At 32.2% G+C, this 27,448-nt stretch overlaps 2 protein-coding genes across 3 annotated transcripts in view; one reads left to right on the top strand and one right to left on the bottom strand.

Moving 5' to 3' along the window:
* Positions 1 to 17,848, top strand: part of LOC139495578 (death domain-containing protein 1-like) — a 48,778-nt gene extending 30,930 nt beyond the window's left edge. For both annotated transcript variants that reach the window (XM_071283854.1, XM_071283855.1), the window contains exons 3-13: positions 842 to 1,226; positions 4,360 to 4,543; positions 6,878 to 7,012; positions 7,423 to 7,605; positions 9,513 to 9,641; positions 10,814 to 11,063; positions 11,964 to 12,093; positions 12,672 to 12,785; positions 13,575 to 14,004; positions 15,008 to 15,271; positions 15,790 to 17,848. In XM_071283854.1, coding sequence (XP_071139955.1) covers positions 842 to 1,226; positions 4,360 to 4,543; positions 6,878 to 7,012; positions 7,423 to 7,605; positions 9,513 to 9,641; positions 10,814 to 11,063; positions 11,964 to 12,093; positions 12,672 to 12,785; positions 13,575 to 14,004; positions 15,008 to 15,271; positions 15,790 to 15,891 — 2,306 coding nt within the window. In that variant the 3' untranslated portion in view covers positions 15,892 to 17,848. The remainder of the gene's footprint in view (positions 1 to 841; positions 1,227 to 4,359; positions 4,544 to 6,877; positions 7,013 to 7,422; positions 7,606 to 9,512; positions 9,642 to 10,813; positions 11,064 to 11,963; positions 12,094 to 12,671; positions 12,786 to 13,574; positions 14,005 to 15,007; positions 15,272 to 15,789) is intronic.
* Positions 17,849 to 25,635: 7,787 nt separating this feature from the next.
* LOC139494260 (uncharacterized) lies at positions 25,636 to 26,640 on the bottom strand. The gene has a single exon (XM_071282430.1). The coding sequence runs from the start codon at positions 26,638 to 26,640 to the stop codon at positions 25,636 to 25,638; it is 1,005 nt and encodes a 334-aa protein (XP_071138531.1).
* Between the last annotated feature and the right edge of the window lie 808 nt (positions 26,641 to 27,448).

Below are 27,448 nucleotides of genomic sequence, written 5' to 3'. Positions count from 1 at the left end.
TTTTTTTCATTCTTCAATCACTTCCGAGCTTACTTAGTGCAAACAAGTGGTTATTAAATTCCATGGAGGCACAATTAGGGGTATTGCATTGAATTTTTGATGAATATTGCTAAGATTTGAATTAAGGAAATATTATTCTAATGAAAGATATATAAGTTCTGTTACTAATTTTTTAATTGGGTATTTGTGTGGTTACCCGGTGGCTATATAGTTATAAAGATTGAGACGTTCAGCCTCCCTGATTCCCCATTTACAGCTGTCATCTTTGTTTTTTCATGTTAATTTTATATCTATAGCGCCATGTCAGTTTAACTTTTGGAGAATTAAACTCTTTTTCATCTTTATTTATATATGCGGTGTTAAACATCAGTAAAACTTTCAACTGTAATTTAACGTTCAAAATAGCAATTAAATCAACTAATAAATTATACACCCTACTGAAACTGATATTTTATATAGTTTCTAATAAATTTCTTAATTTTATTCAGTGTTGCGACGTTGTTATAAAGAACACTATTACCGTAATATAGTATCGTAAAATTTTATTTCTACTTTAGAAAAAAAACATCATTATCAAGACGGATATAAACTTTTAAAGTAAAACTACTTAAAATTTGAATTTATGTATTTGATTAAAATATGAGTTTTGTAAGCCACTAAATGCATTGATGTTGAATGAACGAGTTTTTACAGCTTTAATGTGCTAGTTGGACGAATTTTGTTAATAGAATCCGGCAGTCAGAAAACTATAACGTTTTTTTTTTAGAATAGACTTATGAATTGATAGAGCATTTTAACAGTTGTAATTTGACAAGACTTATGACCTTTTTTTTCATTCCAGAGGAAGAAATCCAAAGCATTGAACAGAGAGAACTTACGGAAAAACTCGCAAAATTGAATGCCGAAGTTGCCCGAGCGAACGCGGAATTATCCGAAGCTATCCGACTATCCGTAGAAACAGAACGTACTGCTACAGCAGCACAAGTATACGCACAAAAAGCAAAAGACGAAGCACAGCAAATTGAGGAAGAAATCGAATTAAAAAGAAATCACGAAGCTAAGAAGAAAGTGGAAGAAGCAAGAAAAATGGAAGAAGCTATTCAAAAGCAAGAGGAAGAAGAGCGAATGATAGAACAAGCTAAACAGGACAAAGAAGCAGAATGGAAAAGGAAAGAATCAGGATTTGTGGAGAAAAGTGCAGTTTGGGAAAAGTGGCCTACATTTGAGTAAGTACTTTTTATATCTGTATTGAGTTTATTCTTATAAATACAACATTAATGACATTAAGATAATTGGGGTATCCATCAGCGTCACCCACAGGAACAACAAAGTTCAAGTAAACAAGAATTATAACTTAAAAACGATAAAAATCCAATTTGTATATTTCTTCATGTTTTACGGGGCACATCGATGATTCAATTATCTAAGTAGCACTGATGTTGCGAGTTTGAAACCCAAACGAGGGTATAATCTTTTTGGAATAAAATATATGTTTCCCTTACCAAAGGTTATTCGTTCTCTCCGGCTTCTTTCACAATTAAAAACTAACTGCCATGATATAGCCAATATTGCTGATATTGACGTTAAATTCAATTGATTAATCCTATTACACGGCAAATGTTAAAATTAATCAAACAGTACTTGAATGAAGATGTATATTGTATGACTAAGCCAGACATGTTAATTGCCTAAACAGATAAGGAGCTTGATATACATTATCGACAAGTGTCTTTTGTTTAACACTTAAGATGTGATTTTGATTAATTTTTGTATTTGTGGGTTTCTTAGTCATTGAAAAATACCACATATCTCTTCTTACTCATATGCTAATATTTAAAAATAATCGTATATTCTTTAAAAGTTAATATAAAGGCTATATAGCTATGTAGAACGAGAAAAAAAAGTTACATGTGCAGCTGTCTATATAAAACAAAAGTTATATGAGTGATTACCAAAAGGTCAACGATTATTAAAATTGAAGTAAAACAAGGCTGAAGCTAGGGGATAAAAGAGAAACATTTTTGTTCCACTGTCGTCAATCTTAATAGTGAAAAGGGAAGAATAAAGGTGGTACCTAACACTACAGGAAGATAACTGTAAAATCAGCTAAACGTTTTAATTACGTTGTGTTGTTAAGGGAATATTAAGCTTCTCAATGATCAAAATTTTTGTCAATATAACCAGTGTAAATTTTCTGATAAAACGGTTGGTTCAAATATTTTGAAATGTTTATACTTTGCCAAAGGGTCAAAGTAAATACTTTGTCAAAATTTTATGAAAATTAAAGGAGCCAAATTAATTTTAGTTAAAGTGTTTGGTACCACTTTAAGTGAATAATTTTTGCTGGTAAACACATGAAATATGATAACGAGCAATTGACCTGTATCAGAGTTAAACAACCATTGTATGCGTTATAACATTAATCTGATTTAGTTTCTATCGGAGTAGAATGAATCTATTGCTTGATATTCGCTAATAAAAGTCAAGTCACGAAACCGAATTCTTTGACATTTATTAGGTTAATAAAAAGTTTATGGACCAAAAGATAAAAGTTCATTAATATATGTTAAGGTAACCAATCTTCTCGACAAAGGATCGATTGACTTCTCGTTCTTTACTTCATCATGGCAACGTAAAAGTCAACAAATGATCGATTGTTTAATATGCAGTCGGGACTTCTCGTCCTGTATCCCATCATGGCAACGTTAAAGTACCTTATAAAAAGAAGCCGGGACTTTCCGTCCTTAACCTCATCATGATCATAAAAGTAAAAGTACCTCGTATAAAAACGAATTGCAAATTCATTAATAATCTTTATTAACCAAAATCATTATATAACAACTATACACATAAAATGAATGTAGCTGTTTAGGCCATAAAAAAAGAATAGGTTTGTTTGCCCAAACGCTACCTACCCAGAAAAAAGCTGCCTACTCAAATTCTTTTATTGTCCTGATTTGAAGAAGTTTTTTTTAATCAAATAGGCATGAAGACTTATAAACACCCGATACTTCAATTTCTCTTTTTGAAAAAAAAAGAAAATGCCTATCTACATACCCACTGTCTCAACCTTTGGGTAGGGTTTGGGCAAACCAAAATATTTTTAATTGTGGCCTTATTCTGGAAGAAAACAAGGTTTTAATTTCATTTGTTTAGATATCGTCAAAATTGCTAAATGAAAGCAATGCTTCCTTCGTGTAGGGAGGCTTTTTGAATAATTATAACAACTTTTCAAAGATTGTTAATTTTGTGTTATTGCAACCGAGATATTTACCTCTATATGATTGGATCTGTGTTTATGAAGAGTTATGGCAAAAGTGTCGTCTTGAAAATGTATATACAAAGCTGTCTACTACAGTTATATTTGCAAATTGAAGTTGATTCAGAAGTACACTTACATATCAATGTAAAAGAAATCAGATCAGCCTCTATCTTTCTAATGTACAAGAAATCAGATCAGCCTCTATCTTTCTAATGTACAAGAAATCAGATCAGCCTCTATCTTTCTAATGTACAAGTAATCAGATCAGCCTCTATCTTTCTAATGTACAAGAAATCAGATCAGCCTCTATCTTTCTAATGTACAAGAAATCAGATCAGCCTCTATCTTTCTAATGTACAAGAAATCAGATCAGCCTCTATCTTTCTAATGTACAAGAAATCAGATCAGCCTCTATCTTTCTAATGTACAAGTAATCAGATCAGCCTCTATCTTTCTAATGTACAAGAAATCAGATCAGCCTCTATCTTTCTAATGTACAAGAAATCAGATCAGCCTCTATCTTTCTAATGTACAAGAAATCAGATCAGTCTCTATCTTTCTAATGTACAAGAAATCAGATCAGCCTCTATCTTTCTAATGTACAAGAAATCAGATCAGCCTCTATCTTTCTAATGTACAAGAAATCAGATCAGCCTCTATCTTTCTAATGTACAAGAAATCAGATCAGCCTCTATCTTTCTAATGTACAAGAAATCAGATCAGCCTCTATCTTTCTAATGTACAAGTAATCAGATCAGCCTCTATCTTTCTAATGTACAAGTAATCAGATCAGCCTCTATCTTTCTAATGTACAAGAAATCAGATCAGCCTCTATCTTTCTAATGTACAAGAAATCAGATCAGCCTCTATCTTTCTAATGTACAAGAAATCAGATCAGCCTCTATCTTTCTAATGTAAAAGAGAAACACAGTATGGTTTCTTTAACATAGAAAGTTCTATCTTAGACATCAGCATATTTTACATATTATCTTTTGATCCCCATGTGCACATCAGAGGATAAATATGAGAGACACAAATATTTTTTCTCCATATAACGTGTATAATGCTTTAAGTTCGTATTTTTAATTGTTCAACAGAATTGTGCTTGAAAATGGCGACGTTGGCTGTGTTGTTCGAGCCAGTCCTGGTCACTTCTCTCCAGATCATGTCGAGTTAGAACCAGTTAGTCAACTAAATTGCAATCTGACCTATGGCCCACAGGAAGAACTGGTCAGCAGTATACTGAGGTTTTCGTCGACGATTGAAGACGGCAAACTTGATGTAAGTTAAAGTGGTTAAATAATTATATTCACATTACATGTATGTGCATTGCATATTCGTCTTTGATTGGATGACATGAATCGAGATGCATTCTAAAATTATACAATATTTTCCAATAAAATTCTACAACCATGAAAGTGTTTGCTCACCGGGAATACTCCAGTTTGTAAAATAAAATCGTATCGCAGCTGTGTTATTAAAAAATTGAAACAAGATTTAAGATATAAGCCATCAAAACCACAACACAACATACACAGTATACTTACTTTCTATTAATTACATGAACATAAATGTTTCGCATCTGTGTTATTAAGCCAAAACGAGATGTTATGGTAGAAGCCGTCTAAACAAAAATCACAAAAAGACGTAATTAAGTTATTATTTACGTTTTTATTAAATACATATTCATTTGTACGTAAATGTAAACGATGGAATCATACACCGCACCTGCGTTATTAAGGATGTTCGCTACTCTGTTTAAAAAAAACAAGCGTTTTAAAAGAATGTTATGAATTGATCGTATATAAATAAACAAACAATAAAAGCAGAAAAAATGGAGGGTCCGTGTGTTTGTTTTCGAAATATAAGCAATAGAAAATTTGGCTGGAAATAATTCTCTCTAGACTTTTCATACATTTAACCTTGACACCTTTTTTAGTTCAAAATCTATGAAAAGATAAAAAGGATTTTATAAGATTTTGAAATATGGCTTTTTGAACTTTATGTTATAAAATTATGAAAAGGAAAGTGGGGGTTAGTAGGCAAAATTTGTTAATGGCAATACATGTATAAAACCAGAGGATTCCAAAAATCTGGCAATAAATAAAAAAAATAGAGGAGCAAACATCCTTAAGAGTAAAAATGTTAGGTACAAGCCAGCAAAACAGCAACAACATACATGTACCAACAAAACATACATGTACCAACACAACATACATGTACCAACACAACATACATGTACCAACACAATATACAACATACATGTACCAACACAACATACATGTACCAACACAATATACAACATACATGTACCAACACAACATACATGTACCAACACAACATACATGTACCAACACAATACTTTTACTTATTTATTAGTTACATAAGGTTTGTAGAGGTAGTGATTTATCAAAAATAAGTATTGAACAAATGTATGAATGAAAGTTCTGTTCTATTCTTTGTTATAAAACAATAAGTAGGAGAGGCGCATGCAGTGGCAATTCGATTTTTTCTTTCTTACAATTTCACTTAGTTTTTGACAGTTGCTTGATTGATAGCATTTATCAGCTTACGTGCACTTCTTAATGACAGGTGCGTTTTATACATGCAACAAAGGTGCAAATAATATTTACTTAACGATTGAACCAAGACATGTTCAACAGCTTAAGTAAATAGTGGCGTGCCATACAATCTTGATAATTTATATCTTAATAGTTAACTGTTGTAAACTTCTCCATTACAGCCAAGTTCAAATTAATGTATACGCATAAATAATAGAGTTTTGTGTTTTGAAAATTTGACCGATTTTTGTCAGGATAGATATAGGTTTTTTCAAAGTCATTGACAAGTATAATTATAGCTTTTTTCAAAGTCATTGCCAAGTATAATTATAATTGTTTTCTTGTTTAATGCACAAGGCATATACATTCTTTTCAATTGTCTGTTAAACATAAGAGTTAATTAAATATTAAAAGTAAAACAAAAAAATTAGAATAAAACCTGTAATTTATATCGAAGAAGTAATGGGGAGTTAGATTGCTCGTCTCCTCCTGTCCCACGCCGGGTGGTAAAACAGAAGATTTAACTAGGAAAAATACCTTGATATTAAATGATATATATATACAGAAAAGTGAAAAGGTCAATCCTAGATTAAAATTTGTTGGTCAAGATACAGAAAATTGTCCACACCACAGTCATCAGCCCAGAGCTTAATCCTCAAGCGATAACAACCATTGATGAACTCAGGTCCGTTTCTGGGTTTTTATCTAATTTTGGTAGTAATTTCCTTCGTGTAAACGTATGTTATTAAATAATAACAAATATATAGCTACTAGAATAGATACGAAATTTACAAGTATTCAATTATTAATATATAGCTATAAGACCTTAGAGTAAATAAATATGCGGAAATATAAAAGTAATTTAAAAATTAGGATTAGGAAACAAAAGCAGTGATCTTATATAAATCTAGCTTCCTAAGTTCAAAAATTAATAAATTACGGCATATGCAGTTTGATTTATTGATACTTTCGTGATAAGTTGTTTTTGTTTTCTCCTCCTTTTGAATTTAATAAGTTCAAACACATCATATCAGAGATATAATTTTTATTCTAGATCCCTGTATACATATGCGTACCTTTCACCTTATCCCGAACAAGTGCACACTCAAGGGAACCATTCATCAAAGCAGAAATTAACGGAAGATGGAGCGATCTAGAAACCAGAGAAGTTACCTTTGACCATCATAAGGTAAAGAGAAAGTTCTGATTTTGAGTAAAATTTGTTGAACTGTAGTATTGGACCCTGTTTTATTTTGATTATTTATTGATCGCAATATAAATCCTTTTTACAGTAGTAATTCATCATATATGATGTAATGAACTTTCAAGGGAATTTATAATAACCAGGTTAGATATCAGGAAGGCAAAGAATTTGTTTACACTAGAATGCTAGTGATGTTATTTGTTGTTTATTTGTTAAGCATGTAGTATTAAAAAATAACATCAAAGAAAAAGAGCTCAGATACGCAACAATATAATATACTTAATTGCCGCTCTCCCCGTCTGTTACGAACCTTGTGAACTAGCCCGTTAAGAAAACAAATTCATTTTCAAATCTTATTTAAACAAGAATATGTATTATTTTGTTTTTATTTTTAGGAAGCGAAATTTGCCCAAGCAGAGCTAAAAACCTTTGCTAAGTTTGCAGTAATGACAAGATTGAAGAGAGATTATATAACTTTCTCAAAAAGATCAGCTAAAATTGCTTCATCATATGATCAGCGGGTTACTCTGACTGTACCTAAAGAAACCTTCAAATCAAGAGAACATGTTCTTCTACAGGTACGTATTTAGATATATACTTATGTCAAGATTAAATCCAACCAAGATAAACGTTTTTCAGAAAAACAATCATATATTTAGGGATACTATTTAGAGATACTAATTTCAAGGTTAAGGTCAGTCAATTCAAATGCGTTTTAGGAAATGATTGAAATACAAGCAAATGGGAAAACCTTCATTACAAAAGTATCTTATGCACAATTGCAAAGAATGTCGTTCTAAATAACATTAAGCGGTATTAATCTTATTGCCAAATATTCGGTTTACAACGCTTTATGGGTATGGAAACTTTAAACATATCTTTTGTTTTATTTGGACATACTTTTTGTATAATTAATTCATATATAAGGAGTACGAACAAAGAGAAATATTTTTGAAATGTCAGTTAAATACTAAGGATGCTATGTACATGTATAAATCTTTATCCACCACCCCCAAACCACACTCAATATAGGGCTATTTATATACTTGTATTTCATAATTAAAGCTTTTAATATATATGTAGTCCATGTTGTCAAAACGTACAAACCAATATTTGGCAATCTTAAAAGACCTAAATTAACATTTGATCTTGTTTGTCATATACAATGATAAACAAAATTCGATGTAATCTTCCTTTTCGTTTGTGGCTTCGAGTGACGGGGAAAACATTGTTCCAAATATAGTAATCATATGACAAAGGATGCATAATACGTCTTATTTCAAAAGGCTGTAGTTTGACAAAGTAAACATGAAAAATATATGACCGACAAATATTACTGTGAAGGAATGTTCTACTTTACCTTATAATGTTTTGCTGTTTAGGAAACGACCATTTAACTTCAAAAGGGGTAGGGTCCTTTAAAAGATATCCTGATCTAGTTTGACAAAAAAAAAATGGTGTTTAGCAGAGGACAAAGAATAATTATCATTTCGTGTGTGAGGGTCTGGATGGGGTTTGTGACCCGGATTTGTTGTTTTTTTTCTTTCGATTTATGAGTTTTGATCATCGGTATACTACTGTTGCCTTTATTTAAAAAAAATCTAAAATATTGAAGAATAATTTAAGAAAGGACCCCAATCCGGACCATAATGTGTACAAAAAAGAAAGAACAAAGACACTCAAATCAAAATTTCAAAAATAATTTTATTGATTTGAAATTTAATCAGACATAGATTACCTTAGCTGTATTTGTCAAAACTTTTAGGAATTTTGGTCCTCAATGCTCTTCAACTTCGTACTTTATTTGGCCTTTTTTTTTTTAACTTTTTTGGAATCAAGCGTCACTGATGAGTCTTTTGTTGACGAAAGGCGCGTCTGGCGTATATACTAAATTTAATCCTGGTATCTATGATAAGTTTATTTACAGACTAGATAAATAATGGACAATAAGTTGAGAATGAAAGGAAAACAATAAATTAATAGAAAATGAATATGGTAAATATATAAAGAAACGAGAATGATGGGGTGCTAAGTTATAAAGACAATAAAAAAAAAGGGGCAACATACATAAAGAATACAGAAAATAATTCTAGAATATTGATCGAAGAATAATGTAAGAAAGGACCTCAATCCGGACCATAAGGCCTTTGTTAGTCTTGTATTATTTTAATTTTAGTTTCTTGTGTACAATTTGAAAATTAGTATGGCGTTCATTATCACTGAACTAGTATATATTTGTTTAGGGGCCAGTTGAAGGACGCCTCCAGGTGCGGGAATTTCTCGCTACATTGAAGACCTGTTGGTGACCTTCTGCTGTTGTTTTTTTCTATGGTCGGGTTGTTGTCTCTTTGGCACATTCCCCATTTCCATTCTCAATTTCATAATGTGTACAAAAAATGTAAGAACAAAGACACTCAAATCAAAATTTCAAAAATAATTTTATTGATTTGAAACTTAATTGCAAGGAAAATAAATTTATGTTTAGGTCCAGCCTGTTGATTCTACCACCATACATGAACTACAACAGAAAAAGCCAGAGTGTAAACACATCCTTACGTCAAGTCCTATCATCAAAATATCATGGGAAGGAGCCGACATAGTCAAACCAATAACCGTGAGTACGAAGTGTTAAACCAATAACCGTGAGTACGAAGTGCATTACATTAAGTCAAGTCCTATCATCAAAATATCATGGGAAGGAGCCGACATAGTCAAACCAATAACCGTGAGTACGAAGTGTTAAACCAATAACCGTGAGTACGAAGTGCATTACATTAAGTCAAGTCCTATCATCAAAATATTATGGGACGGAGCCGACATAGTCAAACCAATAACCGTGAGTACGAAGTGTATTACATTAAGTCAAGTACTATCATCAAAATATCATGAGACAGAGCCGACATCGTCAAACTAATAACCGTGAGTACGAAGTGTATTACATTAAGTCAAGTCCTATCATCAAAATATCATGAGACAGAGCCGACATCGTCAAACCAATAACCGTGAGTACGAAGTGTATTACATTAAGTCAAGTACTATCATCAAAATATCATGGGAAGGAGCCGACATCGTCAAACCAATAACCGTGAGTACGAAGTGTATTACATTAAGTCAAGTACTATCATCAAAATATCATGGGAAGGAGCCGACATCGTCAAACCAATAACCGTGAGTACGAAGTGTATTACATTAAGTCAAGTACTATCATCAAAATATCACGAGAAGGAGCCGACATAGTCAAACCAATAACCGTGAGTACGAAGTGTTAAACCAATAACCGTGAGTACGAAGTGTTAAACCAATAACCGTGAGTACGAAGTGTCAAATAAATTACCATGAGCACGAAGTGTCAAACCAATAACCGTGAGCACGAAGTGTCAAACCAATAACCGTGAGTACGAAGTGTTAAACCAATAACCGTGAGTACTTAGTGTTATATCAATAACCGTGAGTAAGTACTAAGTGTTATGTTTTCAAATTGTGTATGCTTTGTTTCTTTCCCCAGGACTTAAAGGCAAACTTGGGAAAGTTTTTATCAGTTCATTGCACAATATTGAATAATGAAATATAAGCTGCGAATTTAATATAGTAACAAAAAAGTGTAAATGAAGATAAATTTGAAAATACTGCATTAGTTCAATCTAATGGTGTATATGAATAAGTTTTTAATCGTCTTTCGTAAAATCATCGAAAAATGATTTTAATAAACTCATCATAGGCACCAGTCTTCATCTTTTGTTTACCGATTAATATCATGTAAGTTTTAAAAAAGTCTTTTTTTTCTAGGTTACGATCCCATGTCCACCAAATCCAGCGAAGGCAAGAAAGATTGCCCAAATGAGAAAAATGAAAGAAGATAAGATGAAACAAGCTCGACCGGTAATCGTCACGTATGACGAAGAACAAGAGAAGAAGCGACTACTGGAAGAAAAGAAGAAAAAGTACCAACAGCAACAAGAAGAAGCTATGAATGAATTGGAGGAAAAGAAATTTGTTCAAACAAAGTGGTATATGGGAGATTACGCGCATACCGATGGTAAGTGTCGTTGAATTTCAATATTAATCTTTTCGTCTGTAATTTCAATGAACCCTTTTCATATACCAAAAATCTTCTTTTGTGAACAATTTAACATTGTTTTCCCTTAAAAACAATGAAAAAACAAATATTTTATAAGATTTCCATTTTTTTAAATACATGTGTGTAATTATATAAACAAAAGTAGGGGTTAGTGGGGATTTTTTTTAATGACACTACCTTATAAATAAGGCAAGAGGATTCCATTATCTGACAGGTACAGGTCAAAATCAAAAGTAGTGGTGTAGTGAACATCGGTATTCTTATTCAGGGAAATAAAAGAGGGGCCAAAGATACCAAAGGGACATTAAAACTCGTATGTGGAAAATAAACAGACTACACCATGGCTTAATAAGAAAAAAGACCATAGTACACTTAACATTCCTGTGCCACATGTGGCACTAATCACGTTGCTCATTTTATTACAAACCCGGTAATGAGTCTTATTTGGTATTTCACATTCAGGAAATGGGTACGTGGTTGTAATTACGAAATTGTTAACCTATCCGTTAGAATCTGTGAAATGAATATTCCAAAACGGTTAACCAACACGTGATGGCGTCTGTAAAACTTAAGAACGGATGACTTCAACTTAACTTGGAACTATTGGTTTAATAGCTTTCTTGTGAGCATCAATCCTGTATCAACGAAGTCACTACAAACAAATAAATACGTTTTAACATTTAATTTTACCGTTTGATGAGAACGATTTATATTATCTTCTGACCCAATCATCCAATGTCTATGACGTTTTACACATAATTTTACCGTTTGTAGATGATGATAATAACGATTTACTTTACCTTTTGACCTAATCATCCAATGTCTATGACGTTTTACACATAATTTTACCGTTTGTAGATGATGAGAATGATCTACTTTACCTTTTGACCCAATCATCAAATGGTAAATGGTCAGTTCTGGAGAACATACATATTCATCAGATCAAGTTAGATTTACTGCAGTTCGATATGACCAAACCCTTAGATAGGTAAGAAAAATGTACCCTATATAGACACTGGTGGAAAGTCATCTACTAATGTTGTTTGTTCGCTGTCTTTCGTATACAACTAGCGCCATGGGATAACAGAAAATTTGCAATTGCTTTTTGCATTTTGATTCAATTTACCATTTGTCACGACGAGCAATTCCGAAAGCAACTATCAAAAGTAAAGCAACAGAAATACCGAACTCCGTAAAAAATAACTCAAAACCCCTTATCAAAATGAAATGGTAAAATCAAAAGCTCTAAACCTGAATCGGATTGATAACAAAAGACTTGGTTCGGGAATTTTCTGATGTACAAGTAGTGGATTAAACCTTGTTTTATAACTACATAAACCAATGACTTATATGACAGTCGCTTAAAATGCCATTCTGTATCTGTATGTGTACGTTGAAGATAACAATTCTGGCTTTTACTCAAAGGGATTATAAATACGGTTATAGTATTGAATCATTTATATCGAAGGCCATGCCTGTTGTTATTAACACCCTCGTCTCCTTATTTCTTGTGCATAGTTGAAGGAGGATAAACAATAACACGTCATTTTGTTTTTATATTTCCAGTTTCATGGTACTTCGTACCCGTATGAACACACCAGATGATACAGTTGCTCTCATGGCCAATATAATATCCGAGTTCTTGTCACAGAGATTTGCACAGGTTCTTGTTAAACAAAGGTATGTTATTATTGATAATACAGTCAATCTGCAAATAAATGTGTGTCCAAGATTCGCTAACAATGACGTAAAAACGCTCCATTATTCTTTATTTTTCAATTTAATTCAGTATGTTTGATAGATAAAGGCATGCTGCGGTTCCAAATTCATAAATCGATTGAAAAAACAAATCCGCGTTACAAACTAAAACTGAGGGAAACACATCAAATATAAAAGGAGAACAACGACACAACAGATAAACAACACTAAAAAGTAAAACAAACAGAATATAACAATGGCCATTTTCCTGACTGGTATAGGACATTTTAAGAAAAATGGTGGGCTGAACCTGGTTTTTATGGATAGCCAAACCTCGCACTGTTATGTCAATGTTAGACATAACACTAAAATGACACCATTAGATGACAGGAATACAGTACAAAAATGAATGCAAGAATATTCAGGACAGAGAATTAAGCAATTAAACAATACAATATAGTACATGATAGACTCTGGTAGTTTCATAACGTTGTCGAGATTTATCTGGCTACAATTTAAAATACCAACTTTGAGTACCTAATATGTCATATCAAGTGATCATATTGACTCTTGATCTGAAATTTAGAAGATTTACATTTTGTATGTTTTGATGTTCTGATCTGTCTATTGGACTTGTGTACCTTTTTTGTTTATGCCTATCTGATCATAAATAAAACTGAAGTATTTAAGATCAACGTTGCATTTCTGTTTAAAATTTATTCACTAGTTTAAGAATGAAGTAAATGTGACTATATTATGTAATATTTCTAGGAGCGATGATCCTTATGACACACTTATCAGTGTTGTTCCAGCAAACAAAGCAGTTAAAACTTCCAAAGAAATGGCGGCAAAAGGATATATTGAAGGTCCCGATCCCAGTCCTGTTATAAACCTCAATGAAGGAGATCACATCGAGATTGCATTCAGGGGGAATATTTGTGACACTACAAACAGACCACCTTTATTTGTGTACAATTCAAATATTATCTCGGAACTGGAAGTTTACCTTTCGGAAGTGGACAAATACTTACAAAAGAACTTCCGAGTGTATCGCGGAAAGATACAAATTTATCGGTGCTATTGTGATGTGAAGGAAAAGAAAGCCAAACGACAAATGTCTGTCGCAGACGAAATTGGACAGACCGCCATTACAGAAAAGATCAAACAACATTTATGTGATATCCCAATAAATATTCCGAAGGTAGGATATTTATCAACTTTGAACTATTTACTGGAGTAATAATCTGTATGTTCACTAACAAAATCAGGTGACCTATTCTATTTAAGGTGGTACCCAACACTTTCACTAAAATTAATTTGGCTCGTTTAATTTTTATAAAATTTTGACAAAGTATTTACTTTGACCCTTTGACAAAAATATAAAAAATTTATAAATTTTGAACCAACCGTTTTGTCAGAAAAATTACACTAGTTATATAGCAATTTGACAAACACCAACTTTGATCATTGAGAAGCTTAATATTCCTTTTACAACACAATGTAAATAAAACGTTTAGCTGACTTTACAGAGTTATCTCCCTATAGTGTATATTTTAAATAACGCAATTTTAAAAATAAACAATATTTTTAAATGCGGTGACCCTGCATATAGGGTGGACTTCCAGAAGAAGAAGAAGTTAGGTACCACCTTAATGTTATTTCTGCAAATACAAACTTATTATAGATCGTCATTGCACCGAATAGTGGGTCTTTCAAGTACTAAGATGAAACTTTGTATAGATTTAACAGAGACGCAGAAAATATCAAAGAGATATTAAAATTCATGACAAACTGGCAACGCCTTGACAAACAATGGAAAACGATCAAAAAGACAAACTGGCAACGCCTTGTCAAACAATGGAAAACGATCAAAAAGACAAACACACGACCAAAGATACAAAATACAAAACAGAACATAACAAAGAATAAACAGAAGAACCTAATAAAAAAACGTACACGGTCTCAGGTGCTCCGAAAGGATATGCAGATTCTGTTCCACATGTGACAACCGCTATTCTCATAGTTAAACATTGTACCCATCTAGAGAAACATTTACAAATTGATATAAAGAATAGGAAATAATAGCAACGAATTATATAAAAGAAAAGAGAAAAATGGCAAAAAAAAAAATACAGAAAAAAAATCATATTTGTATACATTTTTTAAAGTCATATCTTATTAAATTTGTTTCATTTTTTTCTCAGTACAATTTGGAGTCATCGCCTGTTCCAGTGAAAGCACCTGTTACCATAGTAAACGATTCTGATCCAATTAATGAAAATCTTATGAGGTATTTAGCTGTTGAAATGGGAGAGGAATGGCGCCGACTTGCTCAAATACTGAATGTAAGCCGTGCACGGATGCAAGCAATATTACGAAATATACAAATCAGCGACGGAACGGAAGAGGACGCACGGTACGAGATGCTGATGAGCTGGTTGAAGAAAATGCCAAAGGCAGTTGATAAGGTTCGTTGAATATATTAGTTTTTGGATTAAGTTATCTTAGATAAATTGAAGTATATTTTTGATTTTTGATGCACAACGACAATTTCAAATATATTTTCACGCTATACATGTAACAAGAGTGAAAAAGCTAACATGACAAGCCAAGAACGTGCAGCCGTGTTACTGATCAATTTCAAAACTCCGATTTCCAAAAAATCTTTCTATACAATATTCTAACAAAACTTGTTCATAAGTACGTTAAACTAAAAAAAAAAGACTGCAAATACGCATTGACGCATGACTTTGAATCCTTACACATACTTGTACTTGTCTACCTCTAAAGCAAAAGAATGACACATACATTGCTCAATCCGTCATATTACATTTTTTTTATGCCCAGTATGCTTATCGCTTTTGATACTTGCATTTTTTTCACTGAAAAGCAAAATTATCTCCCATTACACTTTTTAAAAACGAACATCCCGTAAGTAACTTTGTCAACTGTTTTGATAATGTTTCATACTTCTATGTCTTTACAGGTCTCTACGTTGAATGGCGCCTTAATGAGATGTGGAAGAGACGACTTAACGGAAGAAATACAAAAACGTAACAAGGAGTTCCGAATGCAACATATTCATTGAGTGATCAGTGTAAAACATAGACATTGATACACACGTGATATTGCAATAAAATTCATCGTCACGTGATATTGCAATAAAATTAATCGTCACGTGATATTGCAGTAGGATTTTTCGTCACATGATATTGCAATAGGATCAATCCTCAAGTGATGTTTTAAATGAATCGTCGCGTGATATTCTAATAGGAGTAATCCTCATGTGATTTTGCAATAGAATGAATTGTCAAGTGATATTCTTATAGGATAAATCGCCATGTGATTTTGCAATATTTATGATATCATTACTTTGCTTACAATAATGCGTAGATTTTTAATATGGGAAAATTATAGTGGCAGATGCGGTACATTGAGGGTCTAGAAAATATGAAAAGCAGTGGAACTGTTGAAAAAGATACAGTTATGAAACAGTCTTTCGAAAGATTAAAAAAAATCAAAATCAAATTGTTAACGATGATTTTGCTATGAACTTTCAGTTTGTCCTTTAAAATGTGAAATATGTTAATTGTAAAATTCGTAAACTGTTTATTTTATAGTTATAGTTATAATTACGTTAATATATATGGATTTTGTATCAGCTACTGTTAGAAACTGTATCAGTTTTATGTTAGGGAGCAACCGATAAACCATGTTGAACCCATCATTTTCTACATAAGAAAATGCTTGTACCAAGTAAGGAATATGTGCCAGGGTTGTTCTCTATTTGTTTTATGTGTTTGAGTTTTTTGATTTTGCCTTTTAATAAGGGACTTTCCGATTTGAATATTCTCTTATTCCTCAAAATAACTGTTCTATGTGGCATCGTCGTCCAACATATTAACTTCTGTTTGTCTTTTCTGCTTTTTAACTGCCTACGCTTTTTCGTGGGTAGCAATGCTTCATACTCTTCTAAAAAGGCAGACAGATGCTCGTCCGTGGTTGAATCCTCTATTTTCGAATATACGTGTTAAGACAACTTTCCGCGTTGGTGGTGTTGATATAGCCATGGTGCACTCCTGTTGTTCATTTCCGTCTTGTGTCATCTGTGATTTCCTCTTATTAATAAATATATGAAATATAAGTTTGATTTATGAATTCCACAAATTCAAATAACAACTTGTTTAAAGCGATCAAAAATTTTAAAGAAAAACTAATAAAAATACAAGTGATCTTGTCCGGTATTGTCTCTTATGTGTTTAAAGATCAATTTCCAACTTACCGTCATACTGTGGAGTTCGTTTTACATAAGAATTTTTATAATATGCTTTATCCGTCCGATTCGTGCTTATAATTAATTTACTGAGCGATCGCTGACTGTTGTCACGTTAACTCTCACATATTTGACGTACGTATCTGACGGATTCTAGTATGAATCATACAGTAACGCCTAAGGCTGCAAGTACTGTGATTCTGGGATATTTTTTAGGTTTTTTTCCTTTTCTGTTCAATATTTTTGTTATTTTTAAACTATTTATCCAAAGTTATAAATTTGATTAGCTGATCTGTGATATTTATATGTGATGTTAGATTTACACGATACATTTATGTGATTTTACTGTGCGCGATATTTAAAAATGTTAACTTGATACTATATCGATTTGTGATGTTAAGTTTACATGATATCGATATGTGATGTTAACTTTACATGATATCGATACTGGAGGTCAACTTTACATGATATCGATATATAATGTTCCCTTTACATGATATCGATATATGATGTTGACTTTACATAATACCAAACCTCCTTAACTTTACATTATATCAATACAGGAAGTTAACTTTACATGATATCGTTTAGTGATGTTAAATATATATATTACGTATGTTTAGTTTATTTTACGCATTTATATTGAGATGTTATAGTATTTTGATGATGTTTATTGAAGGTCCAAAATTTTGTGATTTTAAACAGAAACCGTCCATATATTGTCTTCTATTATGTATTTTGTTATATGTTTAAATAAACACAAATACATACATATAGATTGTTATTTCTTAGGCATGTGTATACCCAACACATATTTTCAGTAAAATGAATTTAACATTCTATTTCTAACACTGAAAGTGGGGCTCATATTGTAATCAATATGTGCTTCTGTCTGTCCGTTCGTCTATTTCTAACACTGAAAGTGGGGCTCATATTGTAATCAATATGTGTTTCTGTCTGTCCGTTCGTCTATTTCTAACACTGAAAGTGGGGCTCATATTGTAATCAATATGTTTTTCTGTCTGTCCGTTCGTCTATTTCTAACACTGAAAGTGGGGCTCATATTGTAATCAATATGTACTTCTGTCTGTCCGTTCGTCTATTTCTAACACCGAAAGTGGTGCTCATATTGTAATCAATATGTGTTTCTGTCTGTCCGTTCGTCTATTTCTAACACTGAAAGTGGGGCTCATATTGTAATCAATACATACTTCTGTCTGTCCGTTCGTCTATTTCTAACACTGAAAGTGGGGCTCATATTGTAATCAATATGTGTTTCTGTCTGTCCGTTCGTCTATTTCTAACACTGAAAGTGGGGCTCATATTGTAATCAATATGTGTTTCTGTCTGTCCGTTCGTCTATTTCTAACACTGAAAGTGGGGCTCATATTGTAATCAATATGTTTTTGTGTCTGTCCGTTCGTCTATTTCTAACACTGAAAGTGGGGCTCATATTGTAATCAATATGTACTTCTGTCTGTCCGTTCGTCTATTTCTAACACCGAAAGTGGTGATCATATTGTAATCAATATGTGTTTCTTTCTGTCCGTTCGTCTATTTCTAACACTGAAAGTGGGGCTCATATTGTAATCAATACATACTTCTGTCTGTCCGTTCGTCTATTTCTAACACTGAAAGTGGGGCTCATATTGTAATCAATATGTGTTTCTGTCTGTCCGTTCGTCTATTTCTAACACTGAAAGTGGGGCTCATATTGTAATCAATATGTACTTCTGTCTGTCCGTTCGTCTATTTCTAACACTGAAAGTGGGGCTCATATTGTAATCAATATGTACTTCTGTCTGTCCGTTCGTCTATTTCTAACACTGAAAGTGGGGCTCATATTGTAATCAATATGTGTTTCTGTCTGTCCGTTCGTCTATTTCTAACACTGAAAGTGGGGCTCATATTGTAATCAATATGTACTTCTGTCTGTCCGTTCGTCTATTTCTAACACTGAAAGTGGGGCTCATATTGTAATCAATATGTACTTCTGTCTGTCCGTTCGTCTATTTCTAACACTGAAAGTGGGGCTCATATTGTAATCAATATGTACTTCTGTCTGTCCGTTCGTCTATTTCTAACACTGAAAGTGGGGCTCATATTGTAATCAATATGTACTTCTGTCTGTCCGTTCGTCTATTTCTAACACTGAAAGTGGGGCTCATATTGTAATCAATATGTACTTCTGTCTGTCCGTTCGTCTATTTCTAACACTGAAAGTGGGGCTCATATTGTAATCAATATGTACTTAGAATGAAATTCAAAACAGTGTAGCTGTGGCCATTGATTGACACATTAAAATCATCCATTGACTGGGACAATTTAGGTGAACGTTTGTATGTAACGACCAATGCTCACTATGTACTTTTTAAAGACACTTAAACTATGGGGTCACCAAAGGTTCTCAACACCTAAATAAAGTAATTCGAAAAATTAATCAGAAATAACACGATATTTTGATTTATATCAATTATATAAATCAAAACACAAAGGTTATTCCTGATTAATTTTTCGAATTATTTTATAATTAAAGGCGTTAAGAAACCTTTGGTGACCCCACAGTTTAAATGTCTATCGTAGGTACGTCGTGAACAGTGGTCGTTACAGACAAACGTTCACGTAAATTGTCCCAGTCAATGGATGATTTTAATGTGTCAATCAATGGCCACAGCTACACTGTTTTGAATTTTATTCTATGTCTGTCCGTTTGTCTATTTCTCCAAAAAAAATTTCGTCACACTATACCTGTAAACCACTCAACAGAATAACTTCATATTTTTATCAGCAGCTAGAAAGTAATATATTTAAAAGTGTGAGCACCTTTGGTTTATTCCAGACACGAACTTCCATATTGCCAATACTTAAAAATATATGTTGATACATTGAATGAATTTTAAATTTTCGTCAAACATTTCTAAATACTACAGACCAGATTGAGAATGACTTCATATTTGGTCAGCAGCCTCACAAAAATAAGTTATATTTTTATTTTGGATGTAATACGTCTTCTGATTGATTGAACCTTTTGAAGGTTTTTATCTTTTAGATCATGGACATAATGTTGTCATGTGATCGTGACATCATCAGTTTTTTTCTTTGATTTACCCCTTAACAATATGGACATTTGAATTTTGGATTAAATAAATTGTAAGGAAAGGACAACAAATTGTTCAATCTATTCGAAATAATCTAAAAAATGTGGTGCACACATTTTTCATTTCTGGATAATAGATAAGATAAACCAATGAAAAGGATTGAGATGGCACAACAATCAGTTTATGATATGCAATATTTGAAATGAATGTCAATAAAGTGTCCACAACGGCTCCTCAATTAACATTAACAATAATCTACAAAATATCAGACAAAATGTTAGAAACATTGCTATCATGTTTATACATGTAAATTGTGTAGATAATATAACCATCGAACTGGTTAAGTATAAATTTGATAAATGAAAAAGGCGGTAAAACAAGCTGTTATAGTCGAGTTCACCGTACAAGCATATACATTGTACATACGCTAAAAATTCGAAATGAAACAATTATGTATTGTTTTGTTTAAATTTTCTAGAATTAACTTTGTTATTTTGAATATTTTATTGATTCCGTATTCTTATCGGCAAATTATCATTCAATAGTATAGTCGCAATAAACAGTGAAATAAATAATTAAAGTCATCATCTAAATAACAGAGCAGTGGTGGATCCAGGGGGGGGGGGGGGTCCGGGGGTTAGAACCCCCTCCTTTTTTTTGACGATCAATGCATTTGAATGGGAGCATATTGTTGGAACCCCCCCCCCCCCCCCTTTTTATACTCTGGGTTGGGAACCCCCCTTTTTTTAAAGTGGCTGGATCCGCCCCTGCAGATCATCGGTGGGCAAGTTGTTAGAGTAGCCGAACTACTAAATAACTAGCGTGTCAAAATCGTGCTTGTGGGTTCACACCACGTATGTGGCAGGCGCTTTTTAATAAGATTAATTTATCAGTTTTCCTGCCGAAGGTCGGTGGCTAACTATGGGCAAACTGTTTTTTTTCTCTCCAATAAAGAGTGATCGCCCTGAAATATGTAGCAGAAGTGCTAAAAGAAAGTGACGTTAAATATCAATCAATTAAGTCTAACAATGGATGCCTTTTGCTCTCCGTGAGAATCAGTTGTTTAAAGATAACAGTTATAATGCTTCCCGCCATTACAAAACTCTATGCAGGTTGCAAGATCTAAACAGATAAAGGACAGGAAACCAGCTGTCTATAAAACGAAAGTACAACCCATTCAAGGGGCACTAACTACGAGATATTAAAAAAAACAGAATATGATTTTGTTCGGTTCTATAATTACTAATATAATATTACGTAATAATAATTCGATTTTAGAAGACAATTTTTTCAAGTGAATAATCAAACCTTATTGAATCCGTATTCATAATTTAACACATTTGCTAGAGATTGGTTTCGCATGTATAACTGGTTTTCAGCCATTAAAAGAAAAATTAGTGTCGACATTGAAAGTTATCAAAGGTGAACCATTTAATTGAATGATTCGATCCACAAAAAAGTGTTATATAGAAAAAAAGAAGTTTATTCTCTTATTTTGTTTAGCTATAACATGAAATCAAACAAATCTAGTCAAACAAATCTAGTTCAATTGCGCGAGATTGATATTTATTTACATTTATGTTTATGTCTAATTGGGTTATTATAACCGTCGGCAGTCTTCAGAGGTCACTTATATATCTTTATTCTCATCACCAAATACATAGATACAGAGAAGACATGCATGTATAATACAATATATTAACTACATAAACATAAATATACAATATATACAACAACAACAACAAAGACAAAAAGAACTTATTCAGGAGGACACACTCGCTTGTTTATAATTCGTATAAACTTACATAAATTAATGAGTAGACGACATAATTTCAGTAAATACTATAATATTTGGCCTTATACTAAAATTTCGATTTATAAATTTATTTCTCTCTTCTGTTAAATGTGAACAATTAATAATGTAATGAAATTCATCTCCAATATCTAGCTTACATAAATTACACTTTCTTTTTTCCCTTTCTATATTGTACCATCTTCCAAGTTCGACTGGAAGTTTATGGTTACATATTCTAAATTTACATAATGTCAAAAAATCTTTTTCGTCTAAAATATTAAAATATTCTTCAAAACACAATAAATTCTTAAAAATACGATAATTCAAGGCTTTGGAACAGTTTTGAACAGTCTCGTTCCATGTTTGTTTGAATTGATCACATAATCTTACTTTGATATTATATTTCAACCATACATCATTTAAAAAGAGCTGTGTGTTCCATATATAAGAAAATCCACATTCATCGAATGTATTTTTAACACATATTAACCATTTAAAATCTATGTGTTTAGTACAATACAAGTGGTACAGTAGCTTATAAATAATACATGAATACTTTGACTGCTTTCCCATGATTAATTTAGACCAGTAGGATATCATCCTTAATTTTACATCAATAGAGAGAGGAAAACGTCCTAGCTCACCGTATATCATACAGTTTGGAGTGGAAGATTTCAGATTTAGGAGCAACTTACAAAATTTTAGATGAACCTTTTCGACAATATCACAGTTGCTGAATCCCCATATTTCTGATCCATATAAAAGAACAGGTTTTACTACTCTATCAAAAAGATCTAACTGACAAGAAACTGATAGGCTATGAAATTTCCCCCTTTTTAGTATCTCATACATCGCTTTTGTCCCTTTTTCAACTTGTGATTTAATCGCCTTTTTATAATTTCCCGTTTTTGTCAATAAGATACCCAAATAACTAAACTCTTGAACGATTTCTATTTCTTGTTCATCTAAAACAAAGTGTAAATTGTCCGGTAATCTTCCATATGAAAAACATAATATTTTGGTTTTGGATACATTTAATTTTAATTTCCAGTAGTTACAGTATTTATTAAAAAAATCTAACTGTATTTGAAGATCTTGTGGTGTTTCAGACATCAGAACAGTATCATCAGCATATAGTAATAAAATGATATTGAGAAATACTTCAAGTTCATGTTCTAATTCTTCTATAACTGTGAAAAGGCCCTTACAGTTTTTTTTTTTTTTTTAAATTTCCAAGTCATTTAAAAAAACTGCAAACAAAAAAGGGGACATATTTTCCCCTTGCCTTACCCCATTATTACACGGAAAATAATCAGACTTGCTGTTATTAAAAATAATATTTGATTTAATTTTTTTGTACATACTTTGAATCACATTTAACATTTTCCCATTTACATTGTTTAACAATAGTTTATGCCAAAGTCCATCCCTCCAAATTTTTTCAAAAGCCTTTTCAAAGTCTATAAATGCACAATAAAGTTTTTTCTTTCTTTTCTTCAGAAGTTCAAACAAAGAATGTAATATAAATAAATTATCCATAGTGCTATAGCCTTGCCTAAAGCCACATTGTGTTTCATGTAAAATTAGGAAATCGTCAGAATATTTGTTCAAACGCGCGGTTAGAACAGCCGTAAATAGTTTACCCAAACAACTGACAATGGTAATTGGCCGAAAATTTTTAGGATTATTTCGGTCTCCTTTATTCTTGAATATTGGTATGATATTACCAACTAACCAACTCTCTGGTACAAATCCAGTATCAAATATCAAATTGAATAATGTTTCATAAATATCGATAAGCTGGTTTGAAGTTGCTTTTATGTATTCATTTATAACAGCATCTTCACAACCAGACTTATCGTTTTTCAAATTTTTAATACATTTCAAAATTTCTCCTTTTTCTATATACAAATTCAAATCATAATTAAGCTGATTTACCTGGTCTTCATCAAGAGGTGGTAAATCAGCTCCATTATCATCCGTCGGAGAAGCATTTAGATCCTTAAAGAAATCAAATAATTTCTCTATTGGGATATCCGGTTGTTTTTTACGCTTTCCCTGGTTAAGTACATGTACTTTCCAATAGTCTCTAGAATTTTTGGTTCTCAATTCTTTCAATTTTTTTGAAGATTTTGCCGGTATAATCTATGATTTTTGTCGAGAGTTTTCTTGTATATGTTTTCAGATCCAGCCAAATTGGATCTATTTACTGTAGTTCGATTTTTTTTAAATTTTCGTCTAAATTTACGATAATTTTGTCTCGCAAATTTACATTCTCGGTTAAACCAGGGTTTATTCATAAACGATTTCTGACGTGTTTTCCCGTTTTTACTATGAGAAATGCCAAATGTAGCTTTTGCACTTTCTATAAAAATTTCACATGGTTTCTCAACATGTATATTGACATTTACATCAACCCTTGGTTTTTTCAAATTATACAAAAGATCTTTTATTTTACCTTGGTTTATATTTTGCTGAAATTCTATCAATTTATCACTGTCCCACTTTCTTATCCTTTCTGCACTTTCTTCTATATAATCAGGTACCTCACATCCGTCTACATTTGTTGCGTACACACTAATAGACAATGGACAATGTACATCAGAAAATAATTTTGAAAAATCTACTACTTCCAAAGTACAAAATCTATTTATAAAATTCACATTACTAATGCAATAATCTACAACACTTGCATTCCTGCAAGTCAACTTTCCTTCCTTGTCACTATTTATCCTCCCATTAAGTATAAAACAGTTATTCCCCTTGCAAAAGTCCAATAATAAAGAACCATATTTATTTTTTCCAATATCTCTATTTTTTCTTTCCCTCGGAATATCTAAAAAGTCCAAAATGGACACACTATTTTCTATTCAATCAGAGAAATTATTTGAAGGATCATGAGAATCTAAAATAAGAAAATCTTTCTCTGATGCTGTTCGACCATTAAAATCTCCAACCAAACTGACAAATTTATATCTTGATGACAAGTCCAGAAACTCATTTTCTATCTGACTAAAAGCATCCCAAGATGCATAAGACGTGTACTCTGGTGGAATATACACAATTCCAAAAACTGTATCTGTATCGGTGTTCATAATTTTAGAACTTATCTTGAACCAAAAAACAAACTTGCTACCTGTATCAATAACTTCAATGAAGTGTTCATATTTCTGTTTGTAACCAAGTAGTATTCCACCAGATTTCACTTTTGCAATTTTTTTTTCTATTTTTAAATTTAAATATATAACCTGGTAGTTTTATTTCATCTCTATCATCAAGTTTGGTTTCAACTAAGCATATAATGTCATGACTTCTTAACAAATTTTCAAATTCAGGATATTGTAGTTTTTTTATAATTCCACAACAGTTAAGTGATAAAATATTGAGCATATCAGGAGATATACTTTTTAAACCATAATTATTTGAAATATCTAAATTTTCTATATCAAAAGAAGCATTTGTATCATAGAAACTGTCTGTAGACATAATTACATTTTTATCAATAACATTTTGATTGTCAATATTTTCGGTTTGATCAACTTCATCAATTTTACTTTTTAATTTTGTTTTGTTAACATTCAAAACAGGTTTATTAATGTCATAATGATGAAAACAGTTTGAATTATCTACAATAAGACTTGTACTTGTGGGTTCTCCCTGACATCCCTAACTCGGCGTTGTACCATTTTGACGACGTCTTTTAGTTGGTCTTTTATCTGGCGTTATTCTGTTGTTCGGCGGTGACCTCAATGGTGACGGAGGAGCTTGATTTACAGCACTGTCACTTTCCATATGTCGTTCAAAGTCGTCATCTTCCTGTAAATTGTATAGTTGTTCATCAATATACAGGCGGTCCCGGACGAGAACTACATCCCTTTGTTGTTGTTTAGCATCTTTCATTACCGGGTATAGTTTTTTCCTACGTTTCACAATTTCTGGAGGGAACTGTTCACTTATGCCAAATGGGGCACCTCTCAGCTTGTTGGCGTTATTAAGCACAAATTGGAGGTCGCTGTGGTAAATGAATCGAGCGACGATCGGGCGAGCACCATTAAGACCAGGCTTACCAAAGCGATGAACGTTTCCAAACTCAATGAAGTGATTTACTTCTAATTCTTGACGTAAGAATCCTCGGAGTTTGTTTTCACAATTTTCAAATTTTGAATGACAAAGGCCTGTGAAGGTGAGGTTATTCTTCATACTTCGACACTGGAGGTCTAATATTTTATCTTTAAGTTCAATTATTTCATCGTCTTGTACCTGTTTTGTAGACGATTGACAGATATTTTTTTGGCTTTGCTCCAACTTTTTTTCAAGATAGTCAACTTTTTTGTTGAGAGCGCTTTTTTGGTTTGACGAAGTTTTATATTCTGTTTTACACTGATCATACATATCACTCATAGCTTGTACGCTAGTTTCCAGAGAATTACTTTTTTCCTCTAAGTCTTTCAAATTTTTCGTATGTGTACGCAGATCAGCAGATAGCAGTGTGACAGTTGTCTTTATTTTCTCTATACTTTCCATACCAGATTCAATCTTTTGTATACTATGTTCAACAGATGTTACTACACTTAAGATTAATGTTAAGAGAGTTGCCGTGTTATTTTCATTGCCATCCTCTATGACCTTACGGCTTTCAGCAAGAATTTTTGTTGTTTCGGCAAAAGACATTTTGTTCTCCCCTTGGATACCTCTTTATTTACAGTTATAAAGTTCAAAGGTTAAATCGCATACCTTTTGGCGTAACTACTTTGTATATAACATTTATCGAGTCTTACATAATTTGTGAGTAGATTTTGGTTGTGTAATGTGATTACTATTTAGACGGTAAACAAAGAGAATACTATAGTTATCAAGTCTATCTTTTTGCAAAAAGTTATATTTCAAAACTCAAAACTCACAGTATGATGAAAGTCGAAAAGTCGCACATTATCGAAAAATCCAAATGAAAAAACATCGTAAATTGGCCTTTTTCCTCATTTTTGACGGAGCAGAATTTTCAAGACACTTTCCATAAGGGGACGTTACTCTTTTCTTCGATAGTAAATTACATGGCGTCTAGGCTTTAATACACACGAAATTCTTATATGTTTTATCGAGTGCATACATTATTAACTTTTAATTTTAGACTAGACTTTATATTGTACATGTAATTTGGATGATATACGTTTTAGTATGTTATAAATCAAATATGAGAATTTTAGTCAAATCGGTTAACATGAGTTTGACAGGTAACGGCCTTTAAGTTAAAAGCAATAATTTATAATAAAAAAATACAAAAATAAAAAGTTTGGGGCTGATATAATATAACAACCAAGTTCATCTTAGACACATTTGACCTGAAAATTCGAAGACATTCGCACTAATTACATTTTGTACATGAGGCATGTGAGGATCTCGATGAGAATAACAGAATAGAAAAAAAATCGGCAAAATAAAGAAAAGATAAAATTATTATATACGATCTTATAAAAACAGA

Source organism: Mytilus edulis, chromosome 11 (assembly GCF_963676685.1).
Source record: "Mytilus edulis chromosome 11, xbMytEdul2.2, whole genome shotgun sequence".
NCBI classification, from domain to species: domain Eukaryota; kingdom Metazoa; phylum Mollusca; class Bivalvia; order Mytilida; family Mytilidae; genus Mytilus; species Mytilus edulis.
Note: the sequence above shows the minus strand (reverse complement) of the source record. Positions and strands in the feature narration are given on the sequence as shown.

Coding starts and splice junctions, on each gene's coding strand:
- LOC139494260 (XM_071282430.1), bottom strand. CDS start 26,640: ATGTCTTTTGCCGAAACAACAAAAATTCTTGCTGAAAGCCGTAAGGTC.